Source organism: Pseudopodoces humilis, chromosome 9 (assembly GCF_049639895.1).
Source record: "Pseudopodoces humilis isolate 2021_Gansu_Grassland_sample_001 chromosome 9, ASM4963989v1, whole genome shotgun sequence".
Taxonomy (NCBI): Eukaryota; Metazoa; Chordata; class Aves; order Passeriformes; family Paridae; genus Pseudopodoces; species Pseudopodoces humilis.
Window position 1 is genome coordinate 28,386,319 of NC_142208.1, and position 17,181 is coordinate 28,403,499.

General features: G+C 38.4%; 1 protein-coding gene across 7 annotated transcripts; it reads left to right on the forward strand.

Annotated features, from left to right (window-relative positions):
- The first annotated feature begins 424 nt into the window (after positions 1 to 424).
- Positions 425 to 17,126, forward strand: TDRD1 (tudor domain containing 1). Of its 7 annotated transcripts, none has more exons than XM_088059621.1 (23): positions 425 to 560; positions 919 to 989; positions 1,501 to 1,613; positions 2,742 to 2,806; positions 3,003 to 3,150; positions 3,540 to 3,645; positions 3,965 to 4,004; positions 5,623 to 5,671; positions 7,168 to 7,248; positions 7,575 to 7,745; positions 8,246 to 8,353; positions 8,856 to 9,026; positions 9,291 to 9,539; positions 10,941 to 11,063; positions 11,930 to 12,040; positions 12,218 to 12,388; positions 13,316 to 13,567; positions 14,079 to 14,195; positions 14,410 to 14,520; positions 14,778 to 14,945; positions 15,270 to 15,491; positions 15,664 to 15,710; positions 16,306 to 17,126. In XM_088059621.1, exons 3-23 carry the CDS (start codon positions 1,550 to 1,552, stop codon positions 16,396 to 16,398), a joined length of 2,667 nt encoding a protein of 888 aa, XP_087915747.1. In that variant the 5' UTR covers positions 425 to 560; positions 919 to 989; positions 1,501 to 1,549; the 3' UTR covers positions 16,399 to 17,126. The 7 variants fall into 7 exon arrangements, with proteins under 7 accessions (XP_087915747.1, XP_087915743.1, XP_087915744.1 ...); XM_088059617.1 differs by having other exon boundaries at positions 498 to 560; positions 8,859 to 9,026; XM_088059616.1 differs by lacking the exon at positions 425 to 560 and adding an exon at positions 778 to 787.
- Positions 17,127 to 17,181: the final 55 nt, after the last annotated feature.

A 17,181-nucleotide genomic window follows, 5' to 3' on the forward strand; every position in this document is an offset into this window, starting at 1 on the left:
CTGTTCATCCTGGAGAAGTCTCCGGGGAGAACTCAGAGCACCTTCCAGTACCTCAAGGTACAAGAGAGCTGAAGAGGGACTTTTTACAATGGCATGTAGTGATCGGACATGGAATGGCTTCCAACTGAGAGAGGACGGGTTTAGATTAGATATTGGGAAGAAATCCTTTGCTGTGAGGCTAGTGAGGCCTAGAGAAGTTGTGGATGCCCGATCCCTGTTAGAATTCAAGGCCAGGTTGAACGGGGCCTGGAGTAACCCGCGCTAGACGAAGGCTCCGTGGCCGCGATGGCGGCACCGCGAGCCGTGCGGCCGGACAGCACATGCCCCGCTCCGCCCCTGCGGATCGGGGTCCCGCCTGGGCGGGGCGCAATGAGCGGCACGGGTCCGCCGGGACCGGCTGGAGTCGTCTCTGACCTCTGGGGGCCGCTGCTTCCTCCCTTCCCGCCGACGGTCCTCGAGTGAGCGGCCGGCCCTGCTTCCCGCGTGGGGCAGCGCGGACGGCGGGGAGGCGGCCCGGAGTGAGCGCTGCTCTCGGGGGAGAGGGGCAGGGGCGGCCCGGGGTGAGTGCCACTGTCAGGGGGAGAGAGGGGCAGGGGCGGCCCGGGGTGAGTGCCACTGTCGGGGGGAGAGAGGGGCAGGGGCGGCCCGGGGTGAGTGCCACTGTCAGGGGGAGAGAGGGGCAGGGGCGGCCCGGGGTGAGTGCCACTGTGTAAGGGGAGAGAGGGGCAGGGGCGGCCCGGGGTGAGTGCCACTGTGTAGGGGGAAAGAGGGGCAGGGGCGGCCCGGGGTGAGCGCTTTGCTGGGGGTTGGGAGGGCCGGAGGTGGCGAGCTTGGCTGGAGGCCGTGGCACGGAGCTGTCTAATTTTATTTTGAGTTACTTAAAGTGACTTAATTTTAATAGCACCTGTTTAATTGCAGTTGCTGAAAGCGCGTTTCTGCTGGAATTGGTTTGCGGTGTCACTTCGAAGACTGTTCTGCTGTATTCGCAGGTTTATTTTAGTTTGTTTTCTCCTATACTTTTAATTTAGAGCAATTATATTGCATATTAGCATTTGGAAAGTAGGTGCTGAAAAAGCATTTTGGCAGAGCCCGGGGCATTGCTTCCCCTCAGGTAATGGGAATGGTTGGGGCAGTGGCTCCCCTCAGGCATGAGGAAGGAACCCAGGAGTGCAGCCTATGCTTTTTATGACTACAAACTTTTTTAACAAAAGTACAGCGAGGTCTCCTCCAGAGACACAGCAAGCTTCACGTGCAGGTGTTGATGGCCACTCCTATTTGTCTGTGTGTTCCTCTCCGAAAGGAATTTTCATCATTTAACCTGCAGTATTCATTGTTGAGTTCTTTAATGCAGAAAGTGTTTTGCTGTGCAAAAAAAAATAAATAGATGCTAGAGAATTAGCCTTCCAAAGTGAATGCTTAAATATATGTTCAGAATATGACCCAAAAATACTTTAATTTGTGTGCCTGCCTGAATTAATCTTTAAATCCATGCTTTTGCAGTTACCTGGCCCATAGCCACCTTTGGTCATACCCTAATGTCAGCCTTTACATGATGGCAGAACCACTTCAGCATAATGAAGTTGCAGATGCAGATTTAAGCAACAGGGTCACAGGTACCAACTTAATGTTGAAAAGCTTTTAGTTTTGAGGCTGAATTTCTGAAATATCTAACAAAATCCAGTATTTTGTAAGCAAATAATACAGGGTATTTTTGACAAATGTAGAAACAGTACAGAAAGTTTTAATAGCAACACAAGTGCACTAAGAGAAACTTTGTCCTAAGCTTGACAGAGGTATCTTGACTTCATTTTTCTGTGATTGTGTATATACTTCATTATCAATACACATCATCAGTATGAGTATGGCTTATAGATACAACTCCTACATATCCAAACTTGTGTCTGCTGAAATGCCTCAGAAACTAAAAAATCCCGCAAGGATAGTTGAAGTGTTAGGGGATTTGGGTTGATATATAGGAGTTGGAGTTCCTTCAGCGATGTTTCTTGCCTCTTAAGTGCCTCAGTGTTGTCTGATCCATGTTCTCTTACCCCAGGTTGGGGAGAGGGAAAGGCTTCATTTTGGGAGATCTGAAGTAGCTTCATGTACAAACATCTTGGGTCTGGAGAGTTCATGAAATTTGATTTCATTTTAAGCAAGAGTTTTAGTTAAGGCAGAGTTTACAAGATTGACTTGCTTCCAGGTGGGGAAAAAAGGCCATGTTAGCTTTATGTTGTCTCAGTGGAGACCTTAGACAGGCCTGCCAGACTGGAACAAGATTTTAATGGCGTAAGTAGCCTAGAACAGTGACTAATTCTTTGTAGGTGGATGAGTTGCCCACTTAAAAAAGCAGAGTTCCTACTGTAGCTTAGCTGAATACCTTCTAAGAGTTGTTTGGTAAAGAAAAACTCAAAGAAAGGACTACAAGGTTTATAAGGCACTCACTGGAAAATCAGAATCTCTTGTTTCAGAGTGTTTTGTTTCTCAGTGTTGAGTCATAAGCACAGAAGGTGAAACTGTTGTTTTAGTAATACCACTGATTGCACTATTGAATAAATATAGTATCAGAATGAAAACAAGTGACTTCCAGAGTGTGTCACAGTCCAGGCATCTCCATTCACTCAAGTGGGCTGGCAGAATAGTAGGAGTAGCCAAGAGCCTTGTTTCTTCCTGCAAATATTCCATAATATAGGCTTGTGTTAGTGTTGTTAATCAGATCCCTTTGCAAATACTTCTGCTTCTAGGAAGTTCTATGGAAGACAAAACTGGTAGAGAGAACTGCATAGCTGCAGCTGATAAAGAAAATACTGTGAGTTATTTCACTTTATAGTTGCACCAAGTATTCTGAGCATTTCTAGATAGCAGGAATTATCAGCATGTATTTCTCTTTCTAGAACTTAGAAGTTTTGTCTCCTTTTGTTGTCATATTTTTGTATATTACAGTATTTCTACCCTTATGGTGATCTTTTTTCCAGTAAGAGTGACTTCAGGTTTTTCTTTCACAGGTGTCACATTCTAATTGGATTAATGGGAAACCAAAGAAATTGCAATATTCCTCTAAGAGTGCTTTTTCTATTTGCTATGATAAGAGTTTCTTGAGTTTGTTAGTACCACCCCCTAAGGGGGGCACTTGCCATCGTTGTGGTCTGTTTGGTAAGTGCCTGCTGTCCTGTAGTCTGTGACATACAGTATGTTTATCAGTGAAACCAGATCAGGTTTGCTCAGAAATATCTTTAAATGGATGTATATTTTTAACTCTCAGACGCAAGTATAGACTATTTAGAGCGAAGTTGGAGTAACAGAGCTGACAAACAGGAGAGTCTTTCTTTATTGAAAGTGGTGGGGTTTTTTTTCCCTTAAATATAGAAGGAATTTGGGATGTTTGGGCAGCAGTGTCTGATAGCTATATGTGAATACAAATTCCTATTTTTGTTTGCTTAGAATTGCAGGGGAGCTGTTTTGTAAAGCAGATATTTAAACAGTTATTGTTCCTTTCAATGTGTTTTGCTCAGACTTCATTTCTTTTTTCTCATTTGTTTTAGGAAAGCTCAGATGTTCACAGTGTCTGCAAACATACTATTGCTCTGTAGATTGTCAGAAAAAAGATTGGCCAGCACATAGAGTAGTTTGTGATCCCATTAAACAGAAGTAAGTTTGTTGAAAGTTCTTCCAAATTATCTTCACAGAAAGACAGTGTCCCTCCCATTACAACATAAATGAGCATGGGAAGGCAGTATTACAGTAAAATATGTTGCATATTCTTAGGATAGTACTGCATTATCTTATGGCTGTCATTATTACATATTACCATATTTGTAATTCTGCATTTTAGTGGATGAGGAGTAAGGGTTGGCAAAAATCCCATAGTATGAGCACAGCCTTTTATCTGTTTGCAAGTAGATTGTATTATTAATGTTACTTGTCAGTCTTTGGTTCTTCAAATTGAGATGTTTTTCTTTGATTGCAGTTTAAATAATAGCAAAACCAAGACGGGAGTTTATCTTAAGGTATGGAATACAGTTTTGATTGTCTTGAATGGATCTGCTGTGAGTGAGTGAGAGGCAGTGTGCTTCATTTAACCTGTACAAGAAATGAACAAGTTGCTCCTTTTAGAAAGATCAGTGTTTCAAATGAGAAGTTACTGGGAGAAGTATTCAGAAAATTGTTACTTCTAGAACTCCTAGAAGCACTATCAGACAACCCTGGGTTTTTTTGAAAAAAACATTTGTGAAAAAGTTAAAAATCAAGACATGTAGGATGTTGTTAGAGAAATACTGTGGGAAGGAAACAGATGTAGTATCTCCAACTCAGAAAACTTCTGGTGTTTTGTTTCTGTGAAAAAATCATGAGCTGACTCTTAGAACCTTGGAAATTTATTAGAGAAATACATTTAATGTAGTATTATACAATAACAGATGGAGATAAGCTGTTGTTTCTTTGCTGTAGAAGGAACTAGATGATACAGTTCTCCTTCGTAATGTGTTGAAGCCTCTCTTGATCTTACTTTGAGCCAAGCATTTCTTCCAGTCTTCCTATGAACTCTCTGCAGGAGTTGATTTTTCTGTATTTGTGGTTTCTTGGTATCACATTTATGAAGATGACTAAGTTTGCATACCTCCAACTAGCCTTGTTTGCACTGTAGAACTCCTTTGTCACGTACTCCTTTGGAATAGCTTGTTCGTCTCTTTAACTGGAAGGAATTTAGAAAGGAGGCTTCATGTCTTGAGACTTCTGTTAGTTCATCCTGTTAGTTCCTATTGTGTGTGTGCTTGTGACTGGCTTCTAATGAAACTGATGAACTGATAGTGAGGGCCCTTTATACCAAATAGCTGTACAATGTGAATAAAAAATATGCAGTCACTTTATTTTCAAAGAACAGAAGGGGTTTTTTTATCTTGTTCACCTCTTGAAGCTCTCACAAGTTCTGCAGAACGAAGAGAGCTTAGATTGCATGTTGAATGATGCTAAGGTGGGTTACATTAAGTTATTAGACCTTTTAAAAATGGATGCCAGCAGATAAAGCAATAGATGTGATCTGCTCTGGGGTGTTAAGGTTATGAGGAAGGAGGTGGAATTAGATTCTTCTTATTTATGAGAGCATCATAAGTGGGAATTTTAGCTGAGTTGTCCTGTAAAACAGTTGTGAGGAGGTGAATGTGTGAGTTTTCAGCACTTGTTCTTCTTTGATGTTCAGTAGATCTCTGCAGTGTTTCTTGAACTTTCTTACTACAAGGAGCTACAGCTGAACAGCTCCATATTAAACATAACTTGAACCTGTTTTAAATAGGGTAATTCAACTTCTGGGGATTCTTTCTTTTTACTTTAATTTCCCAGTTCTTTAGAAGAGAGTGCAGAAATCAGTTGAATTGGTAGCACTTCAAGCCCCAACAGCAGCTTTAATATGCAAGGTGATATTTCTGAAGGTCTTGATTATTTAGTCATTTAGATAGGGGGAAATAATCTGCTATGCCCTCTTGTTCTAATTATAATTATTTCCAGTCTATTAAGTGTTTCTTTGCCCATTATAATCCAGAAGGAAAAGGATGGAATGAAGGCATTGCCAGCTTTTTTTTTTCTCAGCTCATGGGAAGGCACTGTTCACTAACTGGTATTGATACATTACAGGAGGAAGTGAGGTTGAGTTTTGCTGTAGATGTTGTTCTTCCAGATTCTGGTAAGTGCTTGGTTGTGTGGGTAAAAAAAGCCCACCAGAATTAAGGCTTTTATGTTCACTCTCCTCTCCAACACCTGTAGAGGATGAGTGTTTTTTCTTTTGTCCTTCTCCTTCTTGTCACTCTCCCAACCTCTCCCTTTTTTTTTTTTTAAATTCTACTTTATTTCACCTTTCTATAAAATGTCAGTGCCTGAAATACCTTGCTAAGCTTAATAACCTTAAATTTTAGTAAGGTTACTTTTCCAATAGAATTGTATTAACTTCAGTGTGTTCTAGATTATCTTCTTAATTTTTCTGTTTTAATAGATGCATGAAAATTTGGTACCATTTTGTTTCTTTATTATGCATTTTTAACTCTTTAAAAATTACAGTATCAATTTCTAGTTTCAGGATTTTACCAGCTTTCATTATATTTCATGCATGCTCACTAAGTATCCCAAAGAAAGAACAGTCATTGGATATTGCTGTATCCAGCTGGAGAACTCTGTAAGCATGCTTATATTTCTAACTTAGCAAGCTTCAGTGAGAGACAAGCTAAACACCAGACCTTTGAGAAGTCAGAATTCAGATTTCCAGTTGAGCTAGGTTTGATTGTCAAAGCAGATCAATACATGCAAGGTGTACCTTTTGTCATGTGGAAGACTCTGTTGTTTAGGGTTTCCTCTGGCTGCAGAGCAGGAACAATGTAGAGCCAAGACCATATTAATTTCATTGATCTGCAGCCAACAGAAACGTTCAGGGACGTGGTGGTCGATCCTCTTAGCTTGCTAAACTTGCTTATGTGCAGGAAGCTTACCTCCATCCTCTGTCAAAGGATGGTTCACTTTAGTCCCATGTAAATTCAACTGATTAAGGATTGTGCTGGGCATTTCACATCTGGTTGCTTCACAGCACAGTAGTGGTGAAGTGATGTGTAACCTGCCAACCTTTTGGAGAGAAATCACATAAATATCACTGCATTCTTGAAATATTCCATGCATTCATTCCAGACTTTATAAGCAACTGAAACACCTGTATTGAGGTTTTAATTTGAAAATAATGGTATTGAAAGTTTGGACTACTGCTTCATGCATCAGAAATGGAGTATGTAATAGCTGAGAAACCAAGATTTACAAAGACATCTTGACTAAATTGTTACATACTCAGTGTTGTAAATAATGAGGTAGGTTATGAATCCTTGTTCAATCAGTTTTTCAGCAATCAGTTTTTCAGCTCACAGTCTTTTGTGACTGCAAGTAAATGTTGATTTTTATTTCTTTGCTCATTTTACAAAGTCAGACAGTCTTGGAGCTGTAAATATGCCCAGAGAACTCAAGTAGTTGAGCTACTCTGAAATTACCTTTGTTTTGCATTTTAAACATTAAGTGCTGAACAAATAAGTAGAACATGCTCATCTTGTGATAGGAATGTAGATTTGGCTGAGGATGGTTCTGAAGTGGAACTAGCTGATGGCTATTTTGTATGATAAGTCTTTTATTCTTGCATCTATATTTTAGAAGACTGCCAAAATAAAATTCCCTTAGAAATGAAGTCTCATTTAACTTCAGGAATAGATGCCAAAGGAGACTCTCCAAGAGGTAAGCAAGCAAATCAAGCTAAACTTGGGGAATTTTGGGTCTGCTTGTGCTGCATGATATTCTAGCTGCTCACTAGCATCATCTCAAACTTAAAAATGTTGGCTAGTAGAGCTTCCTTCAGGTCACTACTGACATTAGCTCATACACATTTTAATAGTATAAAACATTTGTATAGTACTTATTATGTGAGCATTAATTACATAATATGACAGGAGCCTTCAAAGTCCAAAGCATCAATAAAAAGAATAAACTATTTCAGTATATTTATATTTTCAAAGTCAGCTAGCTTTTTATTTGCAACCTTTTTTTTCTTTTTTTATGTGCAGTATCTGAAAACCATTCCAAGGGAAGTGAAAAAAAAATACCTGAAGACTTTACTCACTGTACTAATTCAGTTGCCAAGTTTGTCTCTTTAAGTATCGGAGATGAATTTTCTGGTGTGGTTTCCCACATTCAAAATCCAGACACCTTTTTTTGTCAGCGGATGCAAAGTGCCTGTAAGTGTTGGGTTGGAAATGGGATGTAGAATGCCTAGTATGGCATTTTTTTCTTTGGTAGGAAGTGGCTGGAAAAAGGTGACTTTTTTCTTCTGTGTCCATGTGCAGCCTTTTAATTCTGGGTAATCAGTAGCAAGGTGTGTCCTTTGGGAAGAAGTGGCATACCTCATCATCTGCCTGTTGTTGGAAGAGCTGTCTTCCTTGGTTTCTTCTTGGCATGCTTTCACTAGCTTGCTTTCAGTTTGCACTGGCTTCAGCTTTGTCCCTTTGCTGAAAAAACCCATTACTAGTTTTCCCTGTCTGTTCACTGCTGTGATTCCTCAGACACACATGAGGACTCTCTTGGATGTTAATGATTGAGGAGCCCAAGTCTGATCAATGTTAAACATTTGAAATAATTTCCGTTAGACTACAAGATGTTCTTCCAGGCTTTGAGCTTAGTTGTTTTGTAATAATTGCAAGACAGGCTATGTTCCAAAACCTATTTATTTTAACACCAGGTCAGCTTGCTGAGCTTGAAGCTTCTCTTAATGAATACTGTGACAAATTTCCCAGTAGTCCATCTTTCCGTCCTGCTGCCGGCAATGTGTGCTGTGCCCAGTTCACAGGTAAAAAATTGAGTGAAATACTATGTCACTCGAATTTATTACCAAAAAGATACATTCTGTAAATATGTTTAGAAATGTTTCATATACAGTTTATTTGTCTCTGGTTTTTAGCTGTGGGTGATGCTTGGTAGTGATTTAAGAAATTACATTTGTAAAATACCAATTTTAGAATGTCCCTTTATGGAGCAAGCTCTTAACATTGGATTCAGATTACTTAGAACAGGTTTTTAAGAGATCATGGAAAATTTGGGGGTTTTATTTTGCTAAGCATAATTTCCCCAGGGTTGGAAATCAATATATCTTTGAATTTTCAGTCCCCAAAAGAAGCACAGAAGAAATGAGATTGTATGTAATGATGCTGTTCTGATAGACTGCTTCTCAAAGTGCTACTTAGCCAACACCTGGTAGTCCTGAGCTGCACTGAGATGGATATATTTTTATGTTGGTCTGGGAAAAAAAATCATTCTATTCTCAGACATTACATCTGTATCCTTCTTTCTAGAAGACAACCTTTGGTATCGTGCTGCTATTACAGCTTATGTTTCTGAAGACACTGTTTTGGTGGACTATATGGATTATGGTAATTCTGACTCTCTTCCACTGACCAGACTTCGTCCTATAATTCCAAGATTAATGGACTTGCCAGCCCAAGCCATAAGATGTAGCCTGGCAGGTATGAAGTAAATGATAAGCAGTTTCAAACTAGATAGGGGGAAGAACTGGTATTGCATAACCATCACACCTATAGTATCTCACATTGAAACATGGGGGAGGATGGAAGTAATGGTAGGCATTATTTCCAGAATTCTTAATTGCCCTGGCATATCTACAAAATGTGACAAATATTTCAGAATGTACTTGCAGTTGTTGTACCTGTCTACACATTGGTGAGAGTTGGACTGACCTCAGAACCTTTCCATACTATGTGACTTTTTAGGTGTAAAGCCACCATTAGGAACATGGACCTCAGAAGGTATTTCTTGCATGAAAAAACTGGTGAAAGACAAAGTGTTGACAGTAAAAGTAGTGGATAAAAAGAATTCTAGAACTGTGGTGCAGCTTACAGATGCATCAGGTACTCCAGCAGTAAATATATCGAGCCGTCTCATCGAGGAAGGTTTTGCAGCTGAGGAGCTGAGCATGGCCTTACCAGCAGCCAGAGGAAGTGATGTTGAGCAGGCCAATGGTGAGTATGAGCACATCCTACTGCACTGGCATTTAACCTCCTGCTAGAGTGGGCACAGAGAATGCAAGCTCTTATATGGTAAGAGCTTTTCAGTCTGGCTTATCAAGTCTAGTCTTCACAAGTCCAAAGTTTAGCCATAGCAACTTAGCAGTAAAGAAGTTGTGTGTCTGTATGTGTGTGTCCATGTGTTCATGCTTAACAAAGTTGTAATTGCCTGCTTTTGGAAATTGGTACTTACTCTGGTTAGAAGTCTTAAAATTTCCAGTTGAATTAGGCTATGATGAGTTATTGCCTGCTGTTCTTACACCCTAATCCATCACTGCAAATAATATTTCCTCAATTTTCATTGTCCTGTATTTTCCACATAAACCCACACACTTAGTCTTTGAAAATTTGACTGTAGTAGCTTACAAAGCTTCAAGTCTATGCCTAAATTGACTTGTTTGAATTTAGAGACCAAAGCTTCAATCTGAGAGATTTTTGCAAAAATTACATTGAATTTCTTTGAAATCTTGGGGAAGATTCCTGGCTTCTCTTACATGAAGCATGCTAAGTTCCTTTCCATCCTGTGTCTGGCAGACATACATGTTCTCTTCTGATCCATTGGTACTGAAAACTTTTTGTCAAGTCTATGTTTAAATAATTTCAGTCTTTCTCCCTAGATGCCTTGTGGCCAGGATGCAATTATTCCTTGTGTGTATTCAAAAGAGTAAGGAATCTTACAGAAATTTCAAATAAACAGTAACTTTCCTGGCTGTATCTAAACACATTCTGATCTGTGGCCCTCATCCAGGACCTGTTGTGTACTGCCTTGGTTTATTGGTTGCCTCTCACCTTTTTGTAATTTCTGTCACTGAGCTGTTGAATGCAGGTTTTTAACTGTGTTCTCCTGTATGCTATGACTTAGTGTTCCCATGATGTATTCTACAACTTGTATTAAAAAATAAGCATCTTTTAGGTACCTGAGTACAATATACAGTGCAAATTTCTGTAACCAGTCTTTATAGTAATATTTTTTGCTCTTCTTCCTTAGATTGTTTTCAGTAGTCTTGGTGACTGATGTTTCCCTCTTCTATGCTTCCTACCCTGTTTCCAGGAACCAAGGTTCCCCAGCGTCCCTCTTGCCCAGGTTGTTGCCAGCTAGTCTTTACCTCTCTCTGTGATTACTCTTCCCTGCTATCTGTGGCTTGCTCCTTTTGGGAATGAAGAATACATTAACTGGCATGTTTCTCTGACTTGGTTTTACTCCAGTGAGGCTCTCACTGGTAATTGTCTGTTGGACAGTTTAGAACAAGAAATTTGAGGACACAAATGAGTATTAGGGATTGTTTCGGGTTTTTTTTTTCCTGTAAGAGTTACTTTAATTTCTTTTCATTCTGTGCTTTTCTCTGTCCTCTCTAGAGGACACAACGAACAAAAGAATGTGCAAGTGGATTAAATTAACTCTTAACCAAACACTCAGTGTCATAGTATGTACAGTGTACAATCCTGGAGAATTCTACTGTCAGATTTCAAACAGCCATGGTAAGTTTATTCAGCTGAATTCTTTCTGATAATTTCTTTGATTTTGATTTGTCATTTATTATAGTCAAGTAAGCTTACAGTACAAAGGCTTTACCTCTGAGGTTTTTATCTAAGAATACAAGTGGAATGACAAAGAAATTGATATTTTTGGAAATGTTGAAGATAGGCATTAGAGGAAAGTGGAAGAGTTACCATAACCTAGCCAAAGGATATCTTATTTTTTTTTTCACTGGAAGAGTGTCCAGGCTTTGGAATAAGTTGTCCAGGAAGGTGGTGGAGTCATTGTCTCTGGAAGTGTGCCAGAAGCATCTGGATTTGGTACTTAGGAATGATTATGGTGGTGCTGGGTTGATGGTTGGACTACATTATCTTGAAGGTCTTCTCCACCCTTCCTTATTCAGTGGTTCTGTTTATAAAAGCAAATAAGAGACATGTTCCCTGTGCCAAGACAATATTTACTGGAGCTCTCTCTAGTACACTCTTGTAATTTATAAAAACATAGAGATATAATAATTGTAACACAAAAATGAGAAAATGCCGCCATTGAGACATGACTTCTTGTTGGATTAGTTAAAAAGTAATCTTGTTTATCTACCAGAAGTCTGTATAAAGACTTCTGATAGCTACTCACTTTTTAAATATTAGAAGAATGTGACAAAATTCAGTGGCTGAAGAGGGAGCTAAAGGCATTCAAACAAAAAATATGGGGCAGCTCTTAAAAAGTGAGGGATGTTTGTTCCTTGACTTATGTAGTCAAGGAATACATTTGAAGGTTTAAAGTAAACTGTAGAGTGAACAGCATTGATAAAGTTCAAGTCCAGCTCATTTAATTGATCTAATCTTTACTTTTTCTTTTTAATTTTCAGAGTTACTTGCTCTGAACTCACTTAACAAATCATTGTCTGAGCACTGTCAGAAAACACCACCAGATGTTTTTGAGCCTAAGAATGGAGACCCTTGCTGTGCTTTTTACTCTGGCAAGTAACAGACTAAAATAGTTTTGTTTTTATAGGGTGAACATGAAAAATTAGCTGATGGTTTACATTGGAAGAGGACAGCAAATAATTATATTTATTTACTAACAAGTGAAAGCTGGTAGACATAGCAAATGTGTGAAGTAATTATTAATTTTTTTTAATCTTCTTTAAAATCAGAGGATGGTAACTGGTACCGTGCTGTGGTGCAAAATGTCACTTCAGATGGAATTGTTCGAGTGAGCTTTGTGGACTATGGAAATACTGAGGAAGTACCACTGGATAATATCAGACAGATCTCCTCCTCATTCCTAAAGCTTCCATTTCAAGCAATTAAATGCTGGCTCTCAGGTGAATCCTTATGAATTTTCTCTTACAAGAGCTCTTGCTTTTAGAGACTTGCTGCTTTGGGGGAAGGAGGTGATGACAGGGAATACTGTGCAGAACTCTGTTCTTTTGTTTGTTTGCTTTCTCTTCTCTGAGCTCCTGCAGTGATCTGGAGTGATCTGCATCAACTTTGCTTACTGCTTTACTGGTCAAAGGGAGCTTGTTTAGTTCTGCTTCATCTGTAGTGCTTACTGGTTTTTGGTTGTTGCCTTGCTAGGAGTGAATGTGCTTTTGGCAATTTTATTTCTCAAAATTTTTGCAGGCAAAGGAGCTAATCTGTTTTAATGAAGCAAGTTGGCCTTTCAGTTCTCTTTCATTTGACTCCTGAAGAGTTTGGCACTGTACTGCTGTTTCTCAGTGTTCTGCAAAATATTTTTCCACACTGTTCAAAAATTTGCAGAATTTTTCTTTCTTTCTGATGTAATCTGCTTGGTTTAAAAATGAAAAATGTGGAAACAGGAAAAAGCTCAAAACCTTATTTTGTTCAAGTGTCTTTTGCTGTTCCCCCACCCAAAGAACGATAAAACATAAGTGTTTTATCTGCTTCTTTGATAAAAAGGCGTGATTATACTGATTCAAAAACAGTCTTAATAGTGTTGTTTGTGCTAAGGATTGTGCAAAGGATTTCCTTGGCTGAATCATAAGATATAAAAGATGAAACTTGGGAGTCCCAAGGAAATGTGGGCATGTAGAAAAAAAGGAGGAAGAGGGAGAGCGGGTAACAGGATGAAGGACAATGTGTTGCCCTGGAGTAGTAAAAGTAGCCTTGATTTTTCAGGATATGCTCAGAAGACATGTTTTTTTTAAAGTATTTTTCAAAGGAAATTATAAATGTTGAGGAAAGTCAATAATAATGAATGGAGATATTTTAACAGTTATTTTACTTCCTAGGTATAAAGCCTGGAAATAGCAAATGGAGTCCAGAAGCTACAAAAAGATTTCATATGTATGCTTCAGGCTTAGAGCTTCAAGCCACAGTAACTTCCCTTTCTGAAGATGGGGCAGGTGTGGTGCTTATTGACAATTCCACAGATTGTCCAAAAATGATCAATGAGATACTAACTTCAGAAAAACTGGTTGTAAAGGTTGTAAAGGAAGTTCTACAAGATAACAATAACTTTCCAAAGTCTGTTGACCAAAAAGGTAATTCAAAAATTGTTAACTTCTAGATTTAACAAGAATTTCCAGTATTCCAGCCTTTAACTGTTATTTTCTTGTTTAACTACAATTAATATCAATGCGTAGTTTTGTTTATATTGTCTGTTCTTACAGTTGAACACCAGCTGCCCTGCAGGTGGCATTACAGACAAAAAGAGAAGGAAAAAATGCTGTGTTTGTCTTAAATGAGTATTGTTTGACTCTGTGGGAATTAGAGAATTAGCAGTTTTCTATGGCTGAAACTTCTCTCATGGTTGCTTTTCAAGATCTTAATTTTTCTGAGGTGTTTTTTACTTTAGCTACTTTTATATGCCAACAGTTTATGAACAGCAAAGTAAGCATAATTTATCTTGGTTTATATTTGTCTTCCTGAAGGGAAGATACGTAGTTGTATCTGAAATTCAAAAAAATATTATAAATATCAAAGCAGTTCCTTAAAATACATGTGTACTTGGAGGACAGTGATAACACTGCATTTTCTTACAATTTTTATTAGCAACCTCACTTGGGCACTGGAAGTCAATTGAATTGGCTGTAGATGAAACCATGTCTGTCTGGGTAACAGAAGTTGTAAGCCCAGACTTGTTCTATGCTGTACCAGTTCCAAATAAGGGTAAGAAAAAATGTTCCTTGTTCCTAATACCAGTAAGAAGACACTGTTGCAAGCTAGATAATAAAATGAATGTGTGTAGTGAACTGAACGGTGTAGAAATGTATCTTGGACAGTAGGAAAATACAAAAAATGTCAAAGGTGGGAGCAGGGAGGCTTAATTATGCTCTTCGTGGTACCCAGATATGGTTAGTCAATGTGGGTTTTTTTTCTGTAGGGCAAAAGCAGCTCCTGAAGGAGCTGATTTCACTGGAAGACTATTGTAGATCTTGTAACAAACAGCCCTTCCAACCAAAGCTGGGTGAAGCCTGTTGTGCTCAGTTTTCAGGTGAGACAATTGTTTGTCCTTCCATTTCCTTGGCCAGTGTAAAACATAGCTTTAATTTTTGTTTCAGATGAAGAAAAAACACCAACTTGAAAGTGCTTATGGATCTCTTAATTGTGCTTCTTGTCAATTGGCCTTTTATATACCCACCACAATATTTAAAAATCCCTGGAAAACTCTACAGTTTTCTTGTTCTTGCAATAAACTGTGTTTATAAGATGATTCTTCACAAGTGACTATTCTTATCCCAATCTTTTCAGGTAATGGCAATTGGTACAGAGCTATTGTTCTGGAAGCTTCCCAGTCTTCAGTGAAAGTACTCTATGGAGACTATGGCAGCACAGAAACTTTACCCCTTTCAAAGGTGCTGCCAATCACCGATTCCTATTTAAAGCTGCCTTTTCAGACAATTACATGTTCACTTGCAGGTAAAAAAACCTCCCCAAAATAAGCAAAAAAACGCACCCCAAAAACCCCTGACAAATCTTCTTGAACATTATAAATTTGTACCTGTTCTGGTGGTAGTGTTCATTCCTTAATACTGGTACACAACGTGATGATCTTCTGAAATAGTATATTGGTAAACATGGTAAAAGCTGGTTTAGAAAACATGTTTTTAGTTCATTATCTCTAGAGTGTAAGCTATTTATATGAGGAAAATTTAGCATCATATTTTCCAAAACATATATGTATAATTCAAGTTATATCTTAAAAGAATTATTGATACAATAAACTTGATGTTCCTTTTGCAGGAATAGAGAAAGCTGAGTGGTCTCCATTAGTGCTTGACACTGTGAAAAAATTATTATTGAAGCAACACGTCACAATTACAGTGAAAGGGATTAATGGAAATGTTAATTTAGTAACAGTGGAGAAACACTTTGATAATGGTTATGTAAATGTAGCTGACAAACTGCTGAAGGAGGGTTTGGTCACATCCTGCAGTGCTGAAAACTCTCATGGTGAACATCAAGGTACATAATTTGGTTTGGTTACTTCAGTTTGCTTTTTCTGAAGAACTTGTAAGCATGGGGTGTAGCTAAATGACTTTCCCTTCTAAAAATCCTGGACAATGCCACATGTCACTTCTTAGAAAACTAGGGAAGGAACGTATGTATTTTGCTCATTCACTTTGGTTTTTTTTAGGTAATGGAGGTGAGACCAGCTGCTGCTGCATGGAATTAAAAGTGCAAGTAAGATTCACTCCAAGCAATGCATTCTTTTTTATGTTTCCAGAATTCAAAAGAAACCCTGGGTAGGAAGCAAATGGGAGAAGGGGGAATAATAGCTACTGAAACATGGAAGTTTTGTGAAATGCATCCTGGCACTTTTTCTCAGGTTGTTTTATATAAGGTAATATTTAGAGCACCCTGAAGCTGAGGGAGGATCATGTTTAGAGTGCATAGACTTCATTAGTCTGTACTTTAGAACTGTACCACATACAGTTCTTACTTCACTTTTTTAGAGTTTGAAGTCTCAGGAGTGATATTTTGTTGTCTAATTTAAGATGCTGATGTCAATCTTAATTTGAGTATTTAATCAATTTGGTTTGAGGAAGCTGCTTCAGGGAAAAAAAAAGAACACATACATGGGCAAGGGGAAATATGTTACAATTCTATTGGCTTTTCCCTTCCAGAAGATTTTGCAACAGAAGGGAACTGAATATATTTATTGAATTAATTGGTACTTAGCTGAATTTGTTGTATCCGTATCTACCCTGATCTGAAATCAGCAATAAAATAAAAAAAAAGATTTGTACACTTCTAACTCTTTCTACTTACTCCACAGCTTGAAAAGCATAAACAAGTCCTACTCTTCCTTTTAAACAAGTTTGGGAATCCAGATGGATTCACTGATATGAAAAATCTGCTGGAGCACTAAGTCTCTGACATGCACCATTTCATTTGCATGCCCACCAAGTTGCTGCAGTTCCTTTTTTTGAAGATCAAGAGCATCAATGAGGGTCACTTCATAGAAACTGTGCTGTTTAAGTTCCTGCATTTATCTGTATGCTTGCATTGTTACTGTGACCCAAGCATGTAACTTAGAGGATTGCAAAGCTGCAAGCTAAAATTTCTGTTCTGTTCTCGTTTTATACCACCATGTGCTACTAAACTTTTTGCTTGTATTTTCTTGTTGAATGCACAGAAGTTTATGGAATGGCCATTACATTGTGAGTCTGTTCTGCAGACTTGCATTTGAAATTATTGCAGTTGTAAGGCTCACTTAACTTTGGTACTATTTATATTACTTGGGAAACTACCTTTTTTTGTTTATTCATCTTTCAATCTAATTTCTGGTCTGAAGTTAGATTTGTTCTTCATAAACTTGATTTGAGTACCATTAAAAGTTGAATGTTGTCTTGGACTGCATACAGGTAGTTCTCTAAAATCAGTAAATACTTTATTGTGCACAGTTCTTTCTTTACACTTATGCTGTATAATATGCATCTGTGAATGTTATTTTGAAGTGAATTGTATTGAAGCTGTTATGTGTGTAGCTACATCATCAGGATCTCTACCCCATGAAGTTTTTTCATCATCATAAAAAAGAGCCATTCTAGGCTATGACAAAAGTACTGCATCAAATTATTAAAGAGTTTTTCAGTATTTCTTCAGTTGAATACCTAGTTGTCATTTCTGACTAATTCAGGAATGTCAAATT

Bases quoted from the DNA above. Each gene is read 5' to 3' on its own strand.
- TDRD1 (XM_088059621.1), top strand. From the start codon at position 1,550: ATGATGGCAGAACCACTTCAGCATAATGAAGTTGCAGATGCAGATTTA. The intron at 9,540-10,940 runs GTGAGTATGAGC...TGTCCTCTCTAG, and splicing joins TGATGTTGAGCAGGCCAATG to AGGACACAACGAACAAAAGA. The intron at 14,521-14,777 runs GTGAGACAATTG...CAATCTTTTCAG, and splicing joins CTGTTGTGCTCAGTTTTCAG to GTAATGGCAATTGGTACAGA.